This window comes from Lycorma delicatula, chromosome 8 (assembly GCF_047948215.1).
Source record: "Lycorma delicatula isolate Av1 chromosome 8, ASM4794821v1, whole genome shotgun sequence".
NCBI lineage: Eukaryota > Metazoa > Arthropoda > Insecta > Hemiptera > Fulgoridae > Lycorma > Lycorma delicatula.
This window is the reverse complement of record NC_134462.1, coordinates 24,734,304-24,757,036: the sequence shown is the minus strand read 5'-3', so window position 1 is coordinate 24,757,036 and position 22,733 is coordinate 24,734,304. Positions and strand designations below refer to the sequence as shown.

Sequence of the window (22,733 nt, the reverse complement as noted above, 5' to 3'; positions counted from 1 at the left end):
CTGCTAATATTCTTCAAACTTCGCTTATCTGACATAATTCTTCTTCCAGGATAGGTGAATTCTTTCACACACTACCTTATGTCACTCTAATTTATGTCCATTCATATCAATATCAGCTTTCGTATCATGCCTGCTCACTACCATTATATTTGTTTTCTCTATATTTATTTTTATGTTATATGTGGATAATATGGTGTCGATGATTCCCATCCTTTTCAATGGTGTCAATCTTTTTCAATTCTGTTTCATTTTCATCAGCGTGATGCAATACATCTATTTTCTCTCCATGTATCCTTATTCTACTACTATCACCTAACTTTTCTCTAACTTCATCTATCTCTAGTTGTGAATATGCATTGAACAATATAACCGACAATGAGCAACCATGCCTCACACCTTTCTTTATTTTTGCTTCCTGTTGGTGGTCTCCACATCTATAACTCTTACCTCATCCTTGTACAATTTTCACATCACCCTATGGTCCCAGTAATTAACTCCTATCATTCTCATTATGTTAAACAAAAGTTCCAATCTACTCCATCAAATGCTTTTTCAAAGTCAATAAACACAATTAATGTGTAATTATTCTTCCTAATTAGCTTCTCTGTTATGTAAATTAAATCAAGGATAGCTTGTTTATTACTTATTTCCTTCCTGAAGCCAAACTGATCTTCTGAAAGTATACTCTCCACTTTTCCTACTAGCTTTCATAAGATTACTATTTTGAGGATTTTTGATGCACAGGTATCAGGCTTATTGTATTGTACTGTTCGCATTTCTTTGCTGAGAGATTTTTTGGTACTGGGATGATGATATACACTTTTTGAAATCGTAGGCACTACACCAGTTTCATAAATTTTGCAGACTAGCTTTTACATTGCATTCTTACATCTACTTCCAGCTGATTTTATTATTTTTGTTGGTAGTTGATCAATTCCAGATGCTTTCCTTTCTTTTAGGTTCCAAATTGCTTGTTCAATGTTCAAATTCACTTCTCAGTTTACTATTGCCCAATTCCTTTAAATTCATATTCTCATCATCCTCCATCACATCGTTTATGTGTTAGATGCATAACTGACATCAATAATTTTATTCCAATGTGAAATTTTTTTAGTACAAAAACAATATATGACACTGGTTTGATCGGTTTAAAGAAACTGGATCTGTTTTCAAACAGAAATCACCTAATGTAGAAAGTATCAGAAGAAAATGTCAAATGAATTAAATGATCCCTCATCAGAAGTCCTACTAAATCCAGTGATTGCCAAAGCCTTGAATTACAAATTCTAATAACAACCCTTAATGAAGTTATACATAAAAGGTTGCACTTGCACACAAACAGAATTCAGCAACTGCAAGAAATAATTTCCATTTCACCATTTAAATTTAAGACAAAATTAGTGAAAAGAGATCATATTTAAACTATGTAATTTTGAGAAAGTTCATGACACACCAAAAGTTAATATTTGATGTGATTTAATGAAAAATCATATAATTTTGCCCATTTTTTGCTGAAAAAACTATTAATGTAAAGATTTAATATTTTAAATCATCATTATTGCTTTCCTCAACCAGATGAACTCCAAAATATAAAATCAAATTTATTCCAAAAAAAAAATGGTGCATCCTCACACTTTAATGGCTTTGTTAGCTAGGTTTTGAATGAAACATTTGCAGATAGGTCAAGAAGGCTATATATCAGGGTCTCTAAGAAGTGTGAATCTAAACCATAGTGGCTTTTTTTTTTGTGGGGTACAATAAAAACATTGCTTACTCACAAAAATTACATAATCTGAATCACTTAAAGGAAATAATTAAGGGAGCAGTTACTATTGTAAATATTTACATCACGTATGGGTAGAAACTGAATATCAATTAGTTCCGAGTGATATGCATTTTAAAATTTATTGATTATGTAACGAAACTATTTGAGTTGGAGAATTTGATAAATATAACAATATAACTGTATTTTTGTTTTTATTTAATTCATATCATAAATCCTACCATTCTTTTATGAATGTATTTGAGAGAACATAACCCTATCCAATAATTTTCAGATGATTTTTCCTGCATAAGGTAAAAAAGTTAATAATAATTTTATTTTGTTATAAATGTTTTATGATGATAATATTTATTTCTGTTAATAGCAAACGATTACAAGTGAAACCAAGTTTTCTGATAGTTAATGTAATAATTTGAATAGTATTAAGTAATGCTGATTTTTTAAATTTTTTATTGCTCTTTATACACTAAATTAATTTGAAAGTATCAATTCTTTTAGTAGAGAGTATTTTAATTGATTATAATGTTTTTATGTTTATTTTCAGAACTTCACTTGTTGGAAGTTTACGCTTGTATAATATTACTCTAGAAGATTCAGGTTTATACAGTTGTATAGCAACTAATTCTTATGGTGAAACATTTGCTGATGGTACATTAACTGTTGAAGGTATGATAATAATAATTATATATAATTACAGATAGTGTATATTATATATAGTATGTATAGTAAAATACTTATATAGTTATATAAGTTGTTAATAATATCCAACAAAAATTGATTATTTTGTTATATTTAGCGCCTGATATTTTTTATGGCTGCGGAAATCTTAAAAATTTATTTTTATAGCAGTTAATTAATTCTTAATTAGTTTAATTTAATTAATTAATTTTTAGTATATGATATTTTAACAAATACCATAGTAAAAAAGATCGTACTTAACTTGAATTATAAATACCCATAGAAAGATGTTTAGATAATTTTAGAAAATTGAAATTTTGTTGGAAGTAGCGTAATGTAGGAGAGGATTGTACATAATTAGTCCAGTCATTGAAGATAGTCACAAAAGCAGTTGAAAGTGTGACAACAAAATCTTAAAAAACATTACATTTAAATAAATTTTGTTCAGGTTTCATTAAAAGTGGATAATTTTACTTGTTTTCATTTTCAAAAAAAAATTAAGAAAGAAGTTTATGACAAAATTTTATAAAAAGCCAAGTTAGTGAGCTATATATGATGGGGATGGCTCAATCAAAAATAGGAATTCCATACTATATCATTTTTATTGAATGCATAAGGAAACTACTTACTTTATTGTGCCACCTTATATGAGTCAAACATTTTTCCTCCTAAATATTAAATAAGTGGCCCAAACAGATAACACTCAGATGCTACCGAAGTTTTACTTAATGGTAGGACAATACACCATATCCACCAATCATCCTAGCATTTACATAGTTAAATCAACAGCATGAGCAAGCATTTTACTGGAGGAAAAATAAGTCTGTCAACTCTGCTATTGAAATAAGCTTCAGGCTTCACTTTTTAAATAGAAATCAGAGGAAAGTGTCAAATAAATAAAATTATCTCTCATCAGAAGTCCTTATAAATCCATTGATTGCCAAAGCCTTGAATTACAAATTTTAATAACAACGCTTCATAAAGTTGTACATAAAAGTTTACACTTGTATGCAAAAAAATGCACCTCCTGCAAGAAATAATTTCCAGTTCATTGTTGAAATTGTAGTCAAAGTTAATAAAAAGAAATAATTTTTAAACAATGTAATTGCTCACTTTAATTCTTGGTTGAAATAATGCACTAACCACATCTCATTTACAGTTATTTGTCTAAATGTTTCATCTATGAGTATATCTTTTCATAATTCTATAGACGCTGTGTGACTACAGTAATCTTTTTCAGATCACAAAAGGTAGGGAAGCTAAATACTTTCCTAACTTAAATAAAATCTCTTAGTATTATTTCTATACTACCAACTCTTTTTACAATTTTCAGAGATTTTCCTAATAGTAATTTACCAATTTTCCCAAACAAAATGGAACTGCTTTCTATTTCCATTTAGAGCAAGAGTTGGATGACCAAAATTTTATTAACATTTGATAACATTTTATTGGATGATTGGATGGTTTGTTTTCAATTCTGCCAATTTTCTCTGGATGATCTGTATCATTAAACTCATCAAATTGATAGAAATGCTCAAGCCCAAACTTATTTTTAAGACTCAGATATTTGAGATGTAAAGATTCCCTTTATTTTCAAAAACTGAATAATTTATTGCCCATCACTGTTATATATATCTTTGCTTAGACTTGTTACTAAAAGAAAGGAGAGAAAGAGCACTCAACTATACATATCACAAGTTCAGCCAACCTTTTATTAGTTAATTAACTTACAGTAATTACAATTATAAATTCCTGTTTAAATTAACATTATCAATTAATCATAATGCTTGAAAAACTAATAAATTAGGTTCTAGAAGATATTCCAGAACTTTAAAAGTAATGGAAGTCAAAGTTTATGATATATTTAACTAATCATTCAGAATATAGGATGTAGAAGATATATTGAAGCTAGGAGACTGGTAAAAAACTGAAAGGTGTAAAGAAGTCTATCAATCCATACAAATTAAATAATGGTACTTTAATTAAATAATAAAAATAATTATTACTTTATTAAATAATTATAATTTATTAAATAATTATTACTTTATTTTCAGATTTGGTTCTATTTTTTTTTTTTTTTTGCAGTATAATAAACATTTTTGGAATTAAACATTTGTAACTCCTTTTATTTTGTTTTCATGTTTAAATGTATTACTTTATTTTACATTAAATTAATTTTAAAAAACACATTACTTAATAGAAATAATTATAAAATTAAAAATCTTATTAAATTTGTTGTATTTGCAAGCCTACAAATTTGATAAACAATGTTAACTATAAGGTATAAAACATTAACACATTTTAAAATCATTTATAAAAATTGATAATGATAATCAGTTCATATCTAACAAACAATTAAAATTTGAAAATGATAGTTGATTTAGAGAAATTGTACAGTTAATTTAATATTCAGTTCATTTACAAATATTTCTCTATTACATTAATGATGTTTTACAAGCTAAGTAGTAAAATGATTCATTTTAAAATAAAGGGATAACTTTGTAATAAGTGGAGACGTCACTGAAAGAGCTTGATTTTATTTTTCCATTCTTTTAAGTTTTAATATTTAAAAAAAATTACTATTGTTTTATACATTAAGAAAATTATCAATAAAGAGGATACAAGAAAATTATACAATAAAGAGGAAATGAGATGATATCTTTTGTGAGTATTTAAAAATATTATCATTAGTTAGTATAGTATTCTTGGTATTTAGTATTCTTCATTTCTTTTTATCTTTATATCTGATTGTATCTGGTATTTTGTGTTTTTTAGATCTATCTAACTCTGCTGCTCCTGGTGATAAGTACGTAACACTTGCTTTTCAAGAGGCAAGTGCTGAAGTCGATAGAGCTGTGAATGCAACTATTGCAACATTATTTTCACGTGATAAAGGACCACCTACACCTAATTCTTTAATGCGTATGTTGCGTTTTCCAGATATAACCAGTCGTAATCTTGCTAGAGCAGCTGATGTTTATGAACGTACATTAGTTAATATTCGTAAGCATGTAACTGCTGGTGTTAAAATCAATCTTACAGAAGGTAGGTATTTTCTAATTTTTTTTTTTAAAATCAGAATGACCGTGCATTTGTATTGTATGTACCAATATTCATTTCAGTTAAGAAACAATCAAACTGATCTGAATAATTTTTTTATTACTGAGGTAATTGAACATTGAGAATGGTTTAATTTATCTAGATTACTGTATTATTGGATGAGAGTAAAATTTGAGCTGAGAAGATATTTTTACACAGTCATTTGTCATGCAGTGATATTTTGAGTTACTGACACATTTTGAAAGAGGAAGCTGTATGGTTCCCAAAAATTATATTTAGAAAATGACTGAATTTTTTTATTTCATTTATGAAAATCAGATTAACTATTTTCAAGAAGAAAATTTTACTGCACTACAATTTACATGAGTAGGGAAGGGGTAATTTTTGTATAGAGTACAATCTATGCAGTGCATAATTAATTAATAATATGTTCCAATTACTAATTCGGGTTTAATATTTATTTTTATTTTATAATTGCATACAAAACTAACTAAAATCTCATCATCAATTTGTGTAACCAATTATTGAAAATTACATGATTTAAATCTTTACTGTTTTATGTTATGTCTTCACAAAAAATATTTAGTGGACCATCTCTTTTAGTAAAAATAAATTTTTAGCTTTTTGCTCAGGAAGAATTTTATTAAAAAATGTTCAGCTGCTGAACCTTTTACACCTAACACATAACACCACACCAAGAATACCACACAAATTACAACATATTCCCTTACACAAAAACCAAAATATCTTACACTGTTTCTTCTTACTCTTATATCTGGTGATATTGCAACACAAAATGCAACCGTAACCCAAGGTGGAAATTATCGTGCTGATGGTTGGATGATTCTATGTAGTGAGTCTCAAACGATGTCCTCTGGGCATCAAGGTGAACACCCAGTTGTATCCAGCCTAGCTCCAGTACATGTGCATTCTGCTGGAGAGGTCTGTTAAATCACTAGTACTCATGGGATCAAAATTTTAGTCCCAAAAATAATCTTTTGGTGGTTGTTGGACCACTTGAAAAACCAACAAACCAGGGAGTTTAAAATGACTTTAATCGACACTGTCAACCAAAGATGTGTCAGGATATATGGAAACAATAAATGTAACAGGAAGTGGTATTTCTAGCGTACAATTTCTTATAGTCAAATATAATGAGGAAGGTAAATCCTTCTCTAAGGTTTCTCTGTTCCTAATAAATAAATGCATTGCAGTGGCTTGTGGTTCTTGTAGATCTATTAAAAAGCTTAGAAGTGGGCCCCTGATGATTGAGGTAATTGATAATCAGAAGCTCCTAGCCCTTAGGAATGTAAGGATGGATGAGGTAGTAGTGGATCCCTATAGTACACTAAATTCCAGCAATGAAGTGATCTTTTTCTGTGACTTGGCTGGTATTGAAATATCAGAAGAGCTATCAACACTGTCAGTCACTTCTTTCCAGAGGATAATGAGAAAGGAAAATGATGTTGATGTGCCAATATCCTCACAATCCAACTTTTTCAACTCCAACTGTCTCTAAGTGAATAAAAATTAGATACTTGTCTGTCTGTGTGCAACCATATATACCAAACCCAAGATGCTGCTTTCATGTCAGGGGTTTAGTCCCAACAAAACTGGTTGTACAAAGGAACAAGTTTGTACTCATTGCAGCAGTTTGGTATATGATGATAGCATGTGTGCTGAAATAGAAAAATTGATTAATTGTAAAGGTCTACAATCAGCAAGGTCTCAGGAATGCCTCTTTATAAGGAAGAAAAGGCTATATTGAAGATAGGTACTTAGCAGAAAATGTCCCTTACTGTGGCTCGTTAGAAATAAGAAATTCCTCAATGAGGAATCACATACAGCCTGGTGTTAGTTTTGTCCAGACACTTGTTAACAATGTTTAAAAACAGAATGAGTGTGTGTCATGCAAAGTACTGACCAAATTGGTCCAGGCTTTGTCAGACCTTGAAAAATGCCTCACTTCTGCTATTGCAGTGTTGAGTACTGGCAAGAAGAATATATTTTTGGTGGAAAGACCAACAGTGGTTTACCAAAAACTACTCCAGTCAGTTTACCAACAAGTAAAAACTACTGCTACACCAACAATGCAGCAATCTACTAAGAAAAAAATGTACTACCACTTTGCATTATTTTATTGGGACAAAAACTGCAGGAATGCACTAAGGGATTGTCATAATTTCAATTGAAGGCTTATGACAGAATTGCTCTGTACCTTCTGGAATGTGATGGCTATTTACCGGCGATTGTTTCAGTGTGCTAAACAGAAATCATGACTGAATTATGTAGATAAAATTTTTCAGATGTCACCATCTGTTGTGTGGAGAAAGGTTCAGGCCATGTGTGGATCAGGGTAATCTCCGCTGCTGATTAGACTGGAAAACAATGGCTTCCTCATCATCATTCCAATTGATATGGTGAACATGTTTAGAAATATGTTTAAATCAGTTTTTCTTACGTCATTATATTGTCATGAGTTTATGAAGTATAAATTGGAGGTAGAAAGTATTCTTGTTGCTATTGGAGACTTGCAAAATGAATTAAACATTCCCTTTGATGACCTAAGGTATGCCTTGAATAATTCTTGTGACACTTCTACTTCCCTTGGAAATAATAATATCAGGCTCAGTATGTTATCTCACCTTCCAGATACTGTACTACGACATCTACTGTCTATTTACAACAAAATATTTTCTGACTAGGTTTTTCCAGATTCTTGGTCAGAAGTATTGATGATTCCTGTAGTGATACCAGGTAAGATAAATCATGCCCCTCAAGTTATCATTTTATCTTCTTGACCAGTACCCTGTGCGAGTTGATGGAACGAATGGTAAACTATAATCTAGTGTGATACCTTGAAAGAAACTCTCTAATTGTCCTGAACAATGCAGTTTCTGACAAGGTAGATCATCTATCAATCATGTAGTTGCCCTGGAATCTGTTATTCAAAACCATCCTACTTTGCCCACACCTTGTTGCTGTATTTTTTGATATGCAAAAGGCGTATGACACAACTTGGAAGAGGAATTCCTAAATACATTGCATGAGTGGAGTACACAAAGGAATCTCCTTGCATTTTTAAGGGGTTTCCTCAATAATTAGTCCTTTTGAGTTCAAGTTGGAACAATGGTATCTGGTAGTTTCACGATAGAAAACGGAATACCACAGGGAAGTGTACTAAGTGTTACTTGTTTGCTGTAGCCATAAATAGTATAACAAACTGCATGTGAAAACCTGTTGGGCGTTTGTTATTTGTAGATGATTTTGTAATTTATATTACTTGTAGAACTTTAGCTGCTTCAGAGAAGTTGCCAAAACACAATAACCTGTTTGGAATTGTGGTACAGAACAACTGGATTCACCTTTCCCTGGAGAAAGCGAAGTGCAATTGCTTTTCCCAGTTGACCTAACATGTGGATCTTTAGCTGTTTTTATGTGGTGAACGAGTTGAACCATGCATAAAGGTTTGATTTTTAGGGTTGTGTTTTGAACAGTGACTGACATGGGTAACCATTTAAAGGAGATGAAGGAAAAATGTCTAAAAATGCTGGATTTGCTGAGAGTTCTATCAATACTTGTTGGGGAGCTGATCTAGTATGCATGTTGCGCTTCTACTGAACTCTGGTTTATTCCCACTTGTACTTTGGCTGTGTGGCTTATTCTTACGCACGGACCACCGCTCTTATGATGCTCAATGTAGTCCATCATTCCTTTATCCATCTTGCTACAGGTGCATTTCATTTGGCCCCCATGGTAAGTCTACTGATGGACAGTGTTAAGCTATCTCTTTAGTATAGACGAAACCAAATGATTTGATCTTATGTAGCTCTTATAAAAGTGCAACTCAAACATCCAACCTTTTATGCAGTGTTCTAACCTTGATGCGCTGATAATGACACCTTGTTGTGTGCCCAAGAAAAAAACTGTTAATAGGGAACAATAAAATTTGAAAAATAGATTTCCTTTGAATTTTCTTCATTTTAATAGGTAACATAGGTTTCTCTTTCCTCTTTTTTATGAAATTGTAATAATGCTTAGTAGCTAAGGATGCCATTCAAAAAAATATCAACTGATGAAAATTAAAGGGAATAGAATTTTTTTAATTTTATAGATCCTTTTTAGGGCTTTGAAAGATTCTTTTTTAGTCCTCCCCTCTTTTTGTAGAAACTGTTTTTTTATTACATATCGATGGGGGTTCATATTTTAAATAAATACATTTTTTATTTTTATCAGTACATAGTAATACAATAAATATATAGATCATGTCAGAAATGGGTAGGTATGCTACTCCACATAGGGACTGCACCAGAATTTGCTTATTTGAATCAAGAGAAACCATGCTAAAATCTTGATCAGCACAGGATCACAAAATACTCATTTAATTATAAAATAAAAATAGGTTTATGCTTTTGAATAAAGTCCATATATTTTAAGCATAAACACATAAAATAATTTTAAAGTAAATAGATGAAGACGGTAAATAAAAAAAATAATTATCAAATAGTTCACATTTCAGAAAGCATTAATGAAAATTATTTTAGTACTTATCTATGTACACAAATGAAATGCAGAAAATCCAGATATTTTCTTTAATTTTTTATGAGTATTATTAAAAATTTATCAGCAGATTAATATTGTTCTGTAAAAGAAAACTTTTAACTGTATTTTAAATAAAATGGTGGAAAGATATTTTAATGATTCAATAATTTTTTTAAAGCAATGACAGTATTAATACAATAAGACCATTTTATCATTTATCAAGCCAAATTATTGTATTGAGTTACATGAAAACAGTTCTAATTTCTAGTTTGATAGAGGTGGATATTGTTTTTTTGTTTTTTTTTTTATAATAGATATTTGTTTTAGCAAATATTGTATATTAGTAAGGATAAGTTAAAAAATAAAGACATCCTTTAAATAATTAACCCATTTAATTTTCAAATTATTTAGAATATTCATTGCTTTGCTACCATAGTCTGGAGGGGAGCCAAACAGTTATCTATTTAGAATACTAAATGTATAATTCCAGCATTATGTATGTAGAAATATGTAAGAACCCTACATTCATCATATTTTAAGGTTTAAATGTTTGTACATACAAAATCATTAATTTTGGAATGTTAAGAATTATTAGTTCTTATGTGTTCATACATGTTTGTGGTTATCAGCAGAGTTAGATTTTATTTTATATATAGTGTTAACTATCTGGCACACTCAATGTGAATTAATAGATTTATTAATAAGCTGTACTTTATCTTCTGTGAAATGCCCTCTTTGTTTGCCTTTATATTACATATTACATTTACTTCTCTGTTACACACACACACACACACACACACACACACAGAGAGAGAGAGAGAGAGAGAGAGAGAGAGAGAGAGAGAGAGAGAGAGAGAGAGAGAGAGAGAGAGACAAGCGAGTGTATATATATAAATATATATAATATATAAATATTTTTATATATAATATTATTATGCATGTACCTACATACATACACTGCATATATGATGTGATTTTTGTACATATAAGTAATACATGTTTGTATATATAAGGTGTAGCTATTAAATAACAAGACTAATGCTGTAAAATATTTTATTTTAAATTTATATATATTTAGTTGGCGTCTTCAATAAACACCCCTCCTCTATCCCTACAAAACTCCATTCAAATTTTCCATAGTTCGAAACAGTGCTGGAAGTCTTCTTCTGTGAGCTCCCTAATGACACGTGCCACTTTTTCTTTCACAGCTTCAACGGTCTGAAATTTTGTTCTTTTTAATACAGATTTTCCTTGGGGAACAGATAAAAGTCACATGGTGCCAGGTCAGGTGAATAAGGCGGATGGTCAACATTGCGATGTTATACTTGAATAGAAACGTCTTGACAGACAATGCAGTATGAGAATTTTTTTAGGCACCATTTTTGCAGATACTTTTTGCATGTTAAAAATAGTTATGTAAAATTTGCCTTGCGCACTCTTTGTCAATTCCTACATATTCAGCAATCACACGAATAGTTAACCGACGATCAGATCAGATCAGATTACCAATTTTTTCAATGTTTTTATTTGTTTTTGACATGGAGGGGGCGACCTGAGCAAACATCATCTTCAACGTCTTTTCAGCCATCTTGGAAATGCTTAAACCACTCAAAAACCCACGCACGTGATAAAAATTCATTGCCAAAAATTTTTTTTAATAAAAGATAAGTTTCAGTAGCAGTTTTTCCATGTTTCATATGAAATTTCACAACAATTCTGTAATAAAACATATCATTTTTTCGGCAAAAAAAAAACAGATGTTATCCAAACAAAGGCCACAGCCAGACTAATTTATCTACAGTAATTGGAGTGGTAACAATCAAAAAAGAAGGTTTCATGCTACACAGCTGTCAGTCGTACGAATTTGGTGCATGCGCAGTTCTTCTGTAGCAGCATTAGTCTCGTTATTTAATAGCCACACCTCATACGTATCTAGTGCATACCTTACACTACACTTATCATTACCACTCTCTTGGCTGATTGTCACTAAAAAATGAATGAATACAAGATATTTTGATACAAAATTTAATGAATTAATTTTTATATTCCCTTTGCTTGAATTACAAACTCTTATATTATTTATAATTGAATAATCTGTAATAATGATATTTATATTTCACAGATTTTGAATATAAGGAGATTTTATCACCACAGATCTTACAGATGATTGCAAACTTGTCTGGTTGTATGACACATCAAGCACCTGTCAACTGTTCAGATATGTGCTTTCATACAAAATATCGAACCATTGAGGGTACATGCAACAACTTACAACATCCGATGTGGGGTGCATCCCTGACTGGTTTCCGAAGAATATTAAAACCAATTTATGAAAATGGTTTCAGCACACCTGTTGGTAAATAAAAAGTTCAATCTCTTTGTTTGTAATGATATGGATTTCTTAGATTTTTATTTTAACCCTTCAGTACATGCTCATGAAATTTAGAGTGCTTAACATGTCTGCTGCAAAATTATTTTAATCACATTTTCCCAATGCTGTCCCGGTCCCCGGAGACCGGAACCTACCTTGCGTTTTGTGCAGCTGGGTTTGACCGAAAACTCACCTCAGTGCAATTGTTTTTTTTTCTTTGACGTGATTTTTTTCAATTATTCTATAAAATGTTATAGAAGGCAAATAAGCGATTTTAAGGGTTTTTGTAAATATTTACCTTCCGGTTGCGGGCGATACAGAATGCACTGTGGTTACGATACATTACTTAGTTGTGATTCCTACCTCCAGGATACATCAACTATTTAATTTATGGTCTGACCGGGATTCGAACCCAGGACCTTCAAATTAAAGGCTGAGATGCTACCACCTGTGCCATGGAGGCCAGATATTTATATTTATGTATAACTGATGAATACCAAATAATTCAGTAATTTTCTATTTGTTGTCAAGATTAAGATTATTTGTTTTAATAATAATCGGTATGTGGTTAGGCCTAATGGTAAAAAAAAATGCTTATGATTCTGATTAATAAATTGGATAATTGCTTATTTATCACTGACATATGTCTAACTTGAGCTGACATATGTGAGCTTGTGAGCTCATTGACATATGTCTAACTATCAAGTCAAAGCAAAAAGCTTGTCAAAACACACTGTTGTTATGACTCATGACAAATTCCTAAGAGTGTACTAACATTATAGAATTAAATTATGCTATTGTAACACTCGTTAATTATCACATAATATTTTCACTTTCAAAACAATTTTTGCTAGTATTGTATATATGGTATACTGAAAACAAATTCAGTTTGATTTTACATCTTGTACATGATGTTTCGTGATTTCTGCTTTTTAAAATTTGTTAATTCATTGTTTTAAATTTAATTAAAATACAAATGTAATCTCGTGGTCAAGAACTGGTTACTTTAGCCCGCGAAATAGCAGAGGCTTCCAAAGATTTACCAAGTAGTAGTTATAGTGATAGCGAGAATTCAGATCAGTTTCTTTTTGATGATACATCATCTGATATATATCATATATCATATATATATCATATATATCATATATCAGTGAGACCATATGAAATCCAGATGCCAGTGAGACAAACTATGTGAAAATATTCCAAAACTAACCAAAAAGAACAGATTTGTAAATTAAACGTATTAGAAAAGTACAACTTGATTCAATAGAATATAGTGTTATAATTATCAACTGTGTTCCTGTACCCAGCAACCAAAAGCTGCACTTTTGCTAAGATAAGATTCTTGACAAGATCTTGATAAGATTATATATAAGATATATATAATTGTATTAAAAGGCTTTTGGGTTTTTATGAAGAACAAAAATTCTTGAAGTCCCATATTCAAATTTGGTTTCTCTAATTACTTAATGACAAGATAAAATAATATTTAAAATAAAAAAATTGTTTATTATTTTTAATGCCAATTAGTCAGTTCCAACACCCGATGTGTATTCCCAACACACATCATAATGTCTACTACAAACTATGATGTACATGTATCTACTGAGGGTTAAATTTTGCAGGGTTTTTAGTTTTTTAATTTTTTTTATGACTTATGTTTCTGCCAGTTATTATGGATTCTTTTGACGTTGGTGTTAACAGTTTAAAAAATAATTTTATATAGTTTCTTATGTGCATTTTTCTTTTTTTTGTTATTGTAGCTTTCATTTATTTTCATAACTATTTACAGAATATGTAATAAAATATTATTACAGTCTGACACATTTGTTATCATTTTGAATCATTCTGATATTCTGTATCATTTGATGTTACTATAATCATGTTACTAATACTAATTATCAATATAATTTCTAATAGTTACAAAATGTAACTTATCAGATATATTAAGTTATTTAAGTGAGATGGAGAGAAAGTTGATTTTAGCATTTGTTTTGTCAAGTAAGTTTTAACCATATTTGGTCAGTCAAATGATTTCTGACTAGTGAATGACTCAGTTACTCAGATGTTTCCTTTCTGAGGTCTGATGTATAATTTTCCTGTTTCCAGGGATGTTTCAAGCTAATATCATTAACCAATATGCAGGATGTCCTGGGAGAAGTGTGCCAAACTTAAAGGACTGACTCAGGACATAAAAATAAGCAAAAATCATTCATGTGGCCAATCTCCCATCTCGTTTCATTTTCCCTCTATCCACCATTTTGTATTTTTTCAATGAAATTGTGTATTTTAAGAACAGATTGAGTTATTTTTATGAGATTTAGTTTACACATATTCAACAATATTTTCTAAAAAATAAATAAGTTCCAAAATTCTAAACAGCAGCCATCTAAACTTTTTAATCATTAATATCTCCATAAATATTGTTTTATAATATACTTTTTTTTATTAGATAAAAAGTTAACTATTTTATTAAGAACAAAACGACAACTATCTGTTAAAATCAGTTGACAAACAACTGAAAGAAATTTGGTTGAAATTGTTAAAGTGGATCCCAAAAATTATGCAGTTCGGCAATTTTATGCCTAATTTCACTTCCTTTACTAATTAAATTAAAAATAATTATTTAATTTATATTGTAAATAATTATTATTAACAATTCAAAGAAAAAGAAGTACTGTTTCTTTTATTTTTCAAGGTTACTACCTTGCTCCAGTTTTTCAAAGAAATTTTCAAGGTGTAGATGTTGGATACATATAATAAAATTTCATTAAATCCATTCTTAAGGAATACATTTTTGATGAAAAAACAAAATGACAGACAGAGAGAGAGAGAATGAAGCAATATAGGGCATTTGCCTATGTGAACCTTTTTTTTATTTTGATGTCCTGAATTAGGACTTCAAAGTGATGGCAAAAGTGCCAACACTTCTCCTGGAACACTTTGTATACTTAGAAGAGTACTTTTCTGTCAAAAAATGAGTTCTCAAGTACATCTGAAGCAAAAAATGGTAATTACTGTTCAAGACTAGTTGTTAGCTTCTTATAAGTGATTTCCTGCTACTTCCTGTTTATTTTAGTTTCACCACTATGTTCATCAGAGTTGACAGGAGAGCTGTGTTTATTTAAAGTCTCCTCTGAGAAAAAACTTGACAGAAAATGCTAGTTTAAACTTCTTATTCAAATAATTCCTTTTCTGGCCGGACTTAAATGCTCAAAGTCTGTTTTTAAGGATAAATTAAAAATTGTTAACAAATAAGGAAAATAGTTTTTAAAAAAGTGTTAAGTTTTATCATTTTAATGATAAACTTTTTATTATGTTACAGGTTGGAATAAAGGATTTAAATACTTTGGATTTGAGAAGCCACCTGCACGCCTTGTTTCTACACAGTTGATAGCAACAGATGATATTACTCCAGACACAGAGATTACACACATGGTTATGCAATGGGGACAGTTTCTTGATCATGATTTAGATCATGCTATACCATCTACAAGTCTTGAGAGCTGGGAAGGTATTGACTGTAAGAAATCATGTGATTATTCAGCTCCATGTTTCCCTATGGAAATTCCAGAAAATGATCCAAGGATTAGAAATAGAAGGTAATATTTTCACGTTCTTTTGTCAAAAACAAAGTTCTTTAAAACTTAGGACAAAATAAAACTGCTTGAAAAGAAAATTTTTTCTTAAAAACTGCTTGAAAAGATTTTTTGTTTTGAAAAAAATTTTGTGATTATTTATTTATTTCCTTCTAATCCATTTGAAACCAAATGGCAATTTTTTAAATGGATCCAGTGTTATGAGATATGATATATTAACTCAGCTCCATGATACAGATTAAGTATTTCTTTCACCCAGCCAGCAAGAATCACATAAATCGTTATCAAAAAGTACATTTACAATAGAAACTTAGTGATCATTGTGTTCTATAATTTGTCATTTTGAAAAGAATGTTTATCATTCAGTTCTATAAAAATTTCAGTAACAGTCTGTATTAAAGAAGTGATTTTCAGTATTATGATGTTAATTAAACCCTATTTCAAAGTGGGAATAGATTGTTTTTTAAATGATTGTTTCACCAGCTGAAATCTTTGGTTTGGGAATATAATAAGGAAATTTTATAGCACATGAATAATGTCAAGATAACTGGGATTTGAACCAAAGTCCCTCTGGAAAAAAGGTAGAAATGCAACCACTTCGCAGTGGTAGGCTTTAAAGTTGATCTAATGAAAATAATGCTGTAATGTAAATAATGACGTAAAAATTTACACACAACAGTTCAGGGGGATATAAATGACTGGTTAAATATAGACCAATCATGTATAGCAAATGAGATTTTTAATGGCAAAGAAATAATTGAATGAAAAGAAACAAGAAAGTAAATAACCAAAAAGTTGATAAAAAAATACCTATTTTCAGACTAGTCATTATAACGAAATTGAAAAAATTGTATTGAAAGTTATGAACAGTTGAGGAGACAAAAACTTTTAAACTAGTTGCATTGCAGCAAGTGTGTAATTTTACAGTTATGAAAAGAAACAAAATATTAATTAAAACTAAACTATATAATTTTTTTATAAATTAAATAAGCTCTTTCTTGTAAAAAGTTACTTGTTATTTTAATTAAAAGTTACAGTATCCAAAAATTAATATTTATTTTTTCTTTGCTTCGTACATAAATTTTCTAAATTCTCGTAGAAACTTGTCATTTTCACTCCTGGACATAATGAATTGTCAAATTTCTCCTGTATTGTTAATATTTTCAACAGATTTATATAAAGATAATTTGCAATGTAACACCAAAAAACAACTAGTACCAAGTACCAGCTTTGCTGTTTTTTTGCTGTGACAACCAGTTTACTTTCAACAGCCAGTTGAAAGAAAATCGTGGAGCAAACCTCGTAATTACATAGTCTTGTACAAGGTAAATTACAAGAAAAATTATAAATTTGAATCAGTCTTCAAGATTAACTTTCTGAATTGTTTTTTTTTTTTTTTTTTTTTTAATTGATATTTGATCGAGATGAAGATGCAATATCCCGAAAATATTACTTGAGAAGAAAATCCTTTTTTTTTTTACCTGAAATGTTTGACAGTAGCAGTGGTACGGTAGGTAATTTTTTATCATACTATCTCCTCATCATCAGATGGAAAAAGAAATCACTCATTTAACTTTGGCTGTATTGATTAAAAAAATAATGTTACATGACATCCCTTTCTACGTGATGATTTCTCAGCATCTCAAACAGAACATCAATTTCCTATTGGATGGATGAATGGTTAATATAATTGATAGTTATCAATTATAACATATAACTATCATTTATATATAACTGAATAGTTAATGGTTGTAATAGACAATATGGTACCAAATAGAATTTAAAACATTCAAAAAATGTTATTTATTATTTAGACAAATTGTTTAATTATTTTTTACGTTTTAAGTATTTCAAAGTATTTTATATATTTACAGATGTATGGATTTCATTAGAAGTAGTTCAATTTGTGGTTCAGGACTGACTTCAGTATTTTTTGATTCTGTTCAGCCAAGAGAACAGATAAATCAGCTGACTGCTTTTGTTGATGGATCTCAGGTTTGTTTTAATATTTTGATTTACAAATCATTTTAGAAGTTTCTTCTATTATTGTAACTTTTTTTTATTGCTACTGAATGATTTTTTTTAATTGTATTTAATTTTATTAAATTTGACTAATTAAATACGAATTTGACTAATATTAAATTCGAATTGTTAGTTTTGAAAAAAAATTCTGCAAAAAATTATACAAAAAAATTAAAGACTTTTCTGTTATTTGTTTTCTATATTACTTTATTCAATATTCATTTAAACAAGAAAACTATCCTCAATTTTTTTTATAAAAATTCAGAAAAACATAATCTTTCTGCACTTTTTTATTTTATGATTTTAAACTCCATATTGACAAAAAACAATTCCAAAATTATGGCATTAAATGTTCTTCTGCAGTTTTATTTTTATTCTCATAAAAAATTTAGGTCATTTCCCTCATCATCAGATGTATTAAAATGGAGATGAAATTCCATTATACCTGACATTTGTTGCTTTTGAGGGATTTTACCATTATTGAAATAATAAATTAAATAACATGTAATTTTATGTTATAATATGTATTTTTTTGTTAGGGATGTAGGATGTAGAGGGTATACTGAAATGAAACGACTAGCACTAGATAGGGGATCTTGGAGAGCTGCATCAAACCAGTCAAATGACTGAAGACAAAAATAAAAAAAGTAATTTTATGATGATACATATAAAACATAACAATCCATATTACAATAACATATTAATTTCAATATTTTTGTTAATGTTGTAGAGCATTTTAATTGTAAATCCAACAAAGAAAGAGTCCCATAAAATTACCTTTATATACATCTTTTTTTAAAGATTTAAACCACATATTTCTTATTGATGCTCAAAAAATAAGTTCTAATGTAATAATTTAAGAAAGAATAAGCTTCATTTTTATTTTCTTTCCAAAGTTTGATTTATACAGAATGACAGGTAAAAAGAAGGTACTTTCTTTTTATAACTTAGGCTGTCTAAAAGTACAAATGACAAGGTGTACAAAAAGAAAACATGACAAGATGACATGATATCTGTACAGAAAGAAAACTGTGCAGTTGAATGTTTAACTCACAGCTAACCATGTTATTCCATGATATGTTAAAAAATTGAATCTTGTTAATAGGATATAAAGTTATTTTCTAAATTATTACCATACTGTTTTGATTTTAAATGCCTTAATAAATGTTCTGCTAATAAATTTTTAAATGGTATTAAAAAATTTTTAAAAATGACCCTGAATTTTCTGTATTTCATTCAACTTATATAAATATGTGCTCAAAAAGTTTCATTTACACTATGAATTAGGAAATATTTTGTAATTATTTTTTTATATTTAGTAGTTTCTTGTATTAAAACAATCTTAAATGTAATTTGATCAGTCAGTATAATAATAATGATGAAAAAATTAATAATGTTAAATTACAGTTTAGTTTAAAATTTGAAGAACAGTATTACAAAATATAAGTATGATCAAGTATGATGAATATGATAAGTATCATGAATCATAAATGATATGAATTATGAATGTATATGATAAGTATGATGATGAAATAATCAAAATATCTTAAAATAAATATAATAGAACAGTGTTTTAATGTGAGTATTAAAATTACAAAATGTTATTAAATAATTTGCTTTTGAAATACTGCATCTTCTTCTTCCAAACACCTTACTGGTAATATTCTGTTAGTATTTAACATCATTAAAGAAGGAGCTTCTAATTAGCTTCAAAAGATTCTTTGGAAGAAGAGTTCAGTATTTTAAAAATGAGTTATTTAATAATTTAAGAATCAATTATAAACTTGTGCTCGATTAAAATTTTCTGTTGAAGTGACAAGCTCTTCTCTTTCAAAAATTGTTCTTAATCTGTTTATATATATATATTACAAATTATATATACATACATAAAATTGTATTAAATATGTTGTCCAGTGTTGTAATAATTAATTACCATAAGTTAATTGCAACTCATTTTAAATTTACTAATTACAAGAAAATTACTTTTCAAATCCATCGATTCATCATCAGTAAATATTACCTTGCATTCTTTGGTAATGCATTCTTTGTCATAAGCGTCCATGGATATATTTGAATGCATACTTTTTATATCATAAGATATCAATTTAGTATTATTATTATTACTCATTTTTAAACTGTATACTTTATCAATCAATTCATATCCATTTTATATATATATATATATATATATATATATATATTGTAAGTCTATGATGAATTAAATTTTTGATCTAATTATTTTAGAAATAAATATGAAAGTGCAAGTTTTTAAATCTTATATATACATATATATAATTTATGTATACATATAGAAACTTGATATTTAAAAGAATCCTAGATTCCTGATAGTAAATTGGATGGGCATTCTATAACAACCTAAATCTGTTATAATAATTAATGAGTACATTCAATTTATTTTTACATCAAAATTTAGGTTTATGGATTTACTGAAGATCGTTCCAGACTTTTAAGAGAACTCAGTAATGATTTTGGTTTGTTAAGAACTGGTATAACATCTGCTACAGGAAAACCTCTTCTTCCAGTCGCTGGAACACAGGAAGTTGACTGTAGACGTGACATTACTGAAAGTAATGTTGGTTGTTTCTTGGCTGGTGATATTCGTGTTAATGAACAGGTTGGTTTGCATAAAGCTTAAGGAGTTTTTAGTAATAGACAGATATTAATTTTTTTTGTTTAATTATTATGGATTTCACCCATTTGGCTGCATACTACAAGATGACATCAAATATCTGGAACAAGCAGATAATTATGCAAAAAAAACATTTCAAAACCAGATATCATTTATTTGATTATTTTAACTGTATATCGTTTCAAGAAGAATTAAATTAGATTTTTTAATTTATTTACATTTTTGGATTTAATTATTTATTATAAAGATACCTTTTAGAAATTTTTTCTGCATGAAATTAGTGAATTTGTATATTCTCAATTTACATAAACTTGGATTGTTTTATTTTCAAATCGAATTCTAGGTAGTAGGCCAACCTTAATCAAATGCAAAAATGTTAAGCTTTATTAGTTAAAGGAAAGAAAGACAAAAAATAATAAGTTACTTACTATGTTAATTATTATCTGAAACCACAAAATTTACAAAAATTAATCTTTTTAAAAAGATCCTTAGTTGATGACACAGAATAATTATTAGTGTAGAAATTTGAAAATACAAAAATTACTCTTTTCTGATACTTCTCTTAAAGAAGAAGAAATAATTTTAAAGTAGTGACTAAATAATACATAAAAAGTGAATGGTAATGTATTTTATTATAATTTTTTCTACTCGTGAACTGGAAAACCATTGCATTTATAATAGTTTGTTTTAATTTCTCCCACATGTATGTTTATAGCATTCCTGGATGTCTGCCCTAGAGTATCCACCCACAATATTTGAGTTTAAATATTAACGAAAAAATGTTATTAACTATTGATTTATAAATAATAATTAAAGTTGGTTCAACTTTGTATCTATTGATTTGAGCCTAAATTTAAAATTTAACTCTGTATTATAAATGAAAATGTAATTAGATTTTAGATGAAAATTATTGAATCATTTTAGGGCCATCAACTGCTGTAGTCATTAGCTCATTTCCACATAAAAAAAAGGAAAAAAGAAAATATTTCTTTCTAGTCTTGTCATAACAGATCATCAAGAAATAGATTTGTCAAGGGATATTAAAACCCTAAAAAACAACACAATATGACAAGGATGTAAAGGTTCCTTGCCACTTAAAATCGCTTGAAACTAACACACTAAAAACATTTCAAAAACTTTTAAAAACACTTGAAACATACAAACCATTTCCACTGAAATGTTTTCAAAACTTTCAAATGCTGCAATTTCACACAAATATTAAAAACTCATATTTTCATTAAACAAATTTCTACAAGCTCATAGAAATTATTTCATTATTTAATTCTATTGCCTAGATTTACCCTAAGACACCTTACACCTGTACTACTCTTTTGTGCTCCGGAACCTCCGATACACTTAAGATGTGCGCCTCGGTGCGAGGCTGGATCTTTTCTCCGAAAAGATCCGAACAAGTGACCAGTTGCCGATGTTACGGCTATGAGGCGGGAAGCCGTCGGCTTCCTGCCTATGAGCACTTTATCTTCCCTTTATCTTTTCAAGCCGGCTTCCCTTTATCTTTTCTGAGTACTTTGGCTTGTTGACTGTCAACAAGCCAAAGTGATGTGGATGGTAGAACTTCTCCATTGTTTCGTTGTTCAATTGTTGAAAATGGCATTGGTTTTATCCAGGGAATTATTGTTATTATTAAACAAAACCAACTGGTATCTACTTTAACACCAACATTTTTGTATTTATGCCCATCAGTATCTAATAGTGGAGTATTGATCATGATTTTTCAGCAATACTTCCTTGTTTGATGAATTTTTAAATAATACTAACAGACTGTTTTTTTTAAATCCTTGAATTCTCTGCATCCTGCTTAATATAGAGATAAATATGTGCTCAAATAATTTTCATCAACGCCTTTTGAATTGTGATGGTCAAAGTTTAATCATGGTCCCTTTTTCCATCTCTGCCAATGCTGGGGCAATTCCTTTTTTAAACATGGAGTAGCATAACATTCCTCATGTGTTCTACATAATGTATTATTACGTACCTATCAGAATAAAAGATTTGTTTATTTATAAG

The 22,733-nt window shown here is 29.1% G+C and overlaps 1 protein-coding gene across 1 annotated transcript in view; it reads left to right on the top strand.

Annotated features, from left to right (window-relative positions):
* The window catches only part of Pxn (Peroxidasin), a 247,756-nt gene that overhangs the window by 206,091 nt on the left and 18,932 nt on the right, over positions 1–22,733 (top strand). The window contains exons 14-19 of the mRNA XM_075373983.1: positions 2,328–2,449; positions 5,237–5,506; positions 12,186–12,419; positions 15,760–16,036; positions 17,908–18,028; positions 20,490–20,690. Coding sequence (XP_075230098.1) covers positions 2,328–2,449; positions 5,237–5,506; positions 12,186–12,419; positions 15,760–16,036; positions 17,908–18,028; positions 20,490–20,690 — 1,225 coding nt within the window. The remainder of the gene's footprint in view (positions 1–2,327; positions 2,450–5,236; positions 5,507–12,185; positions 12,420–15,759; positions 16,037–17,907; positions 18,029–20,489; positions 20,691–22,733) is intronic.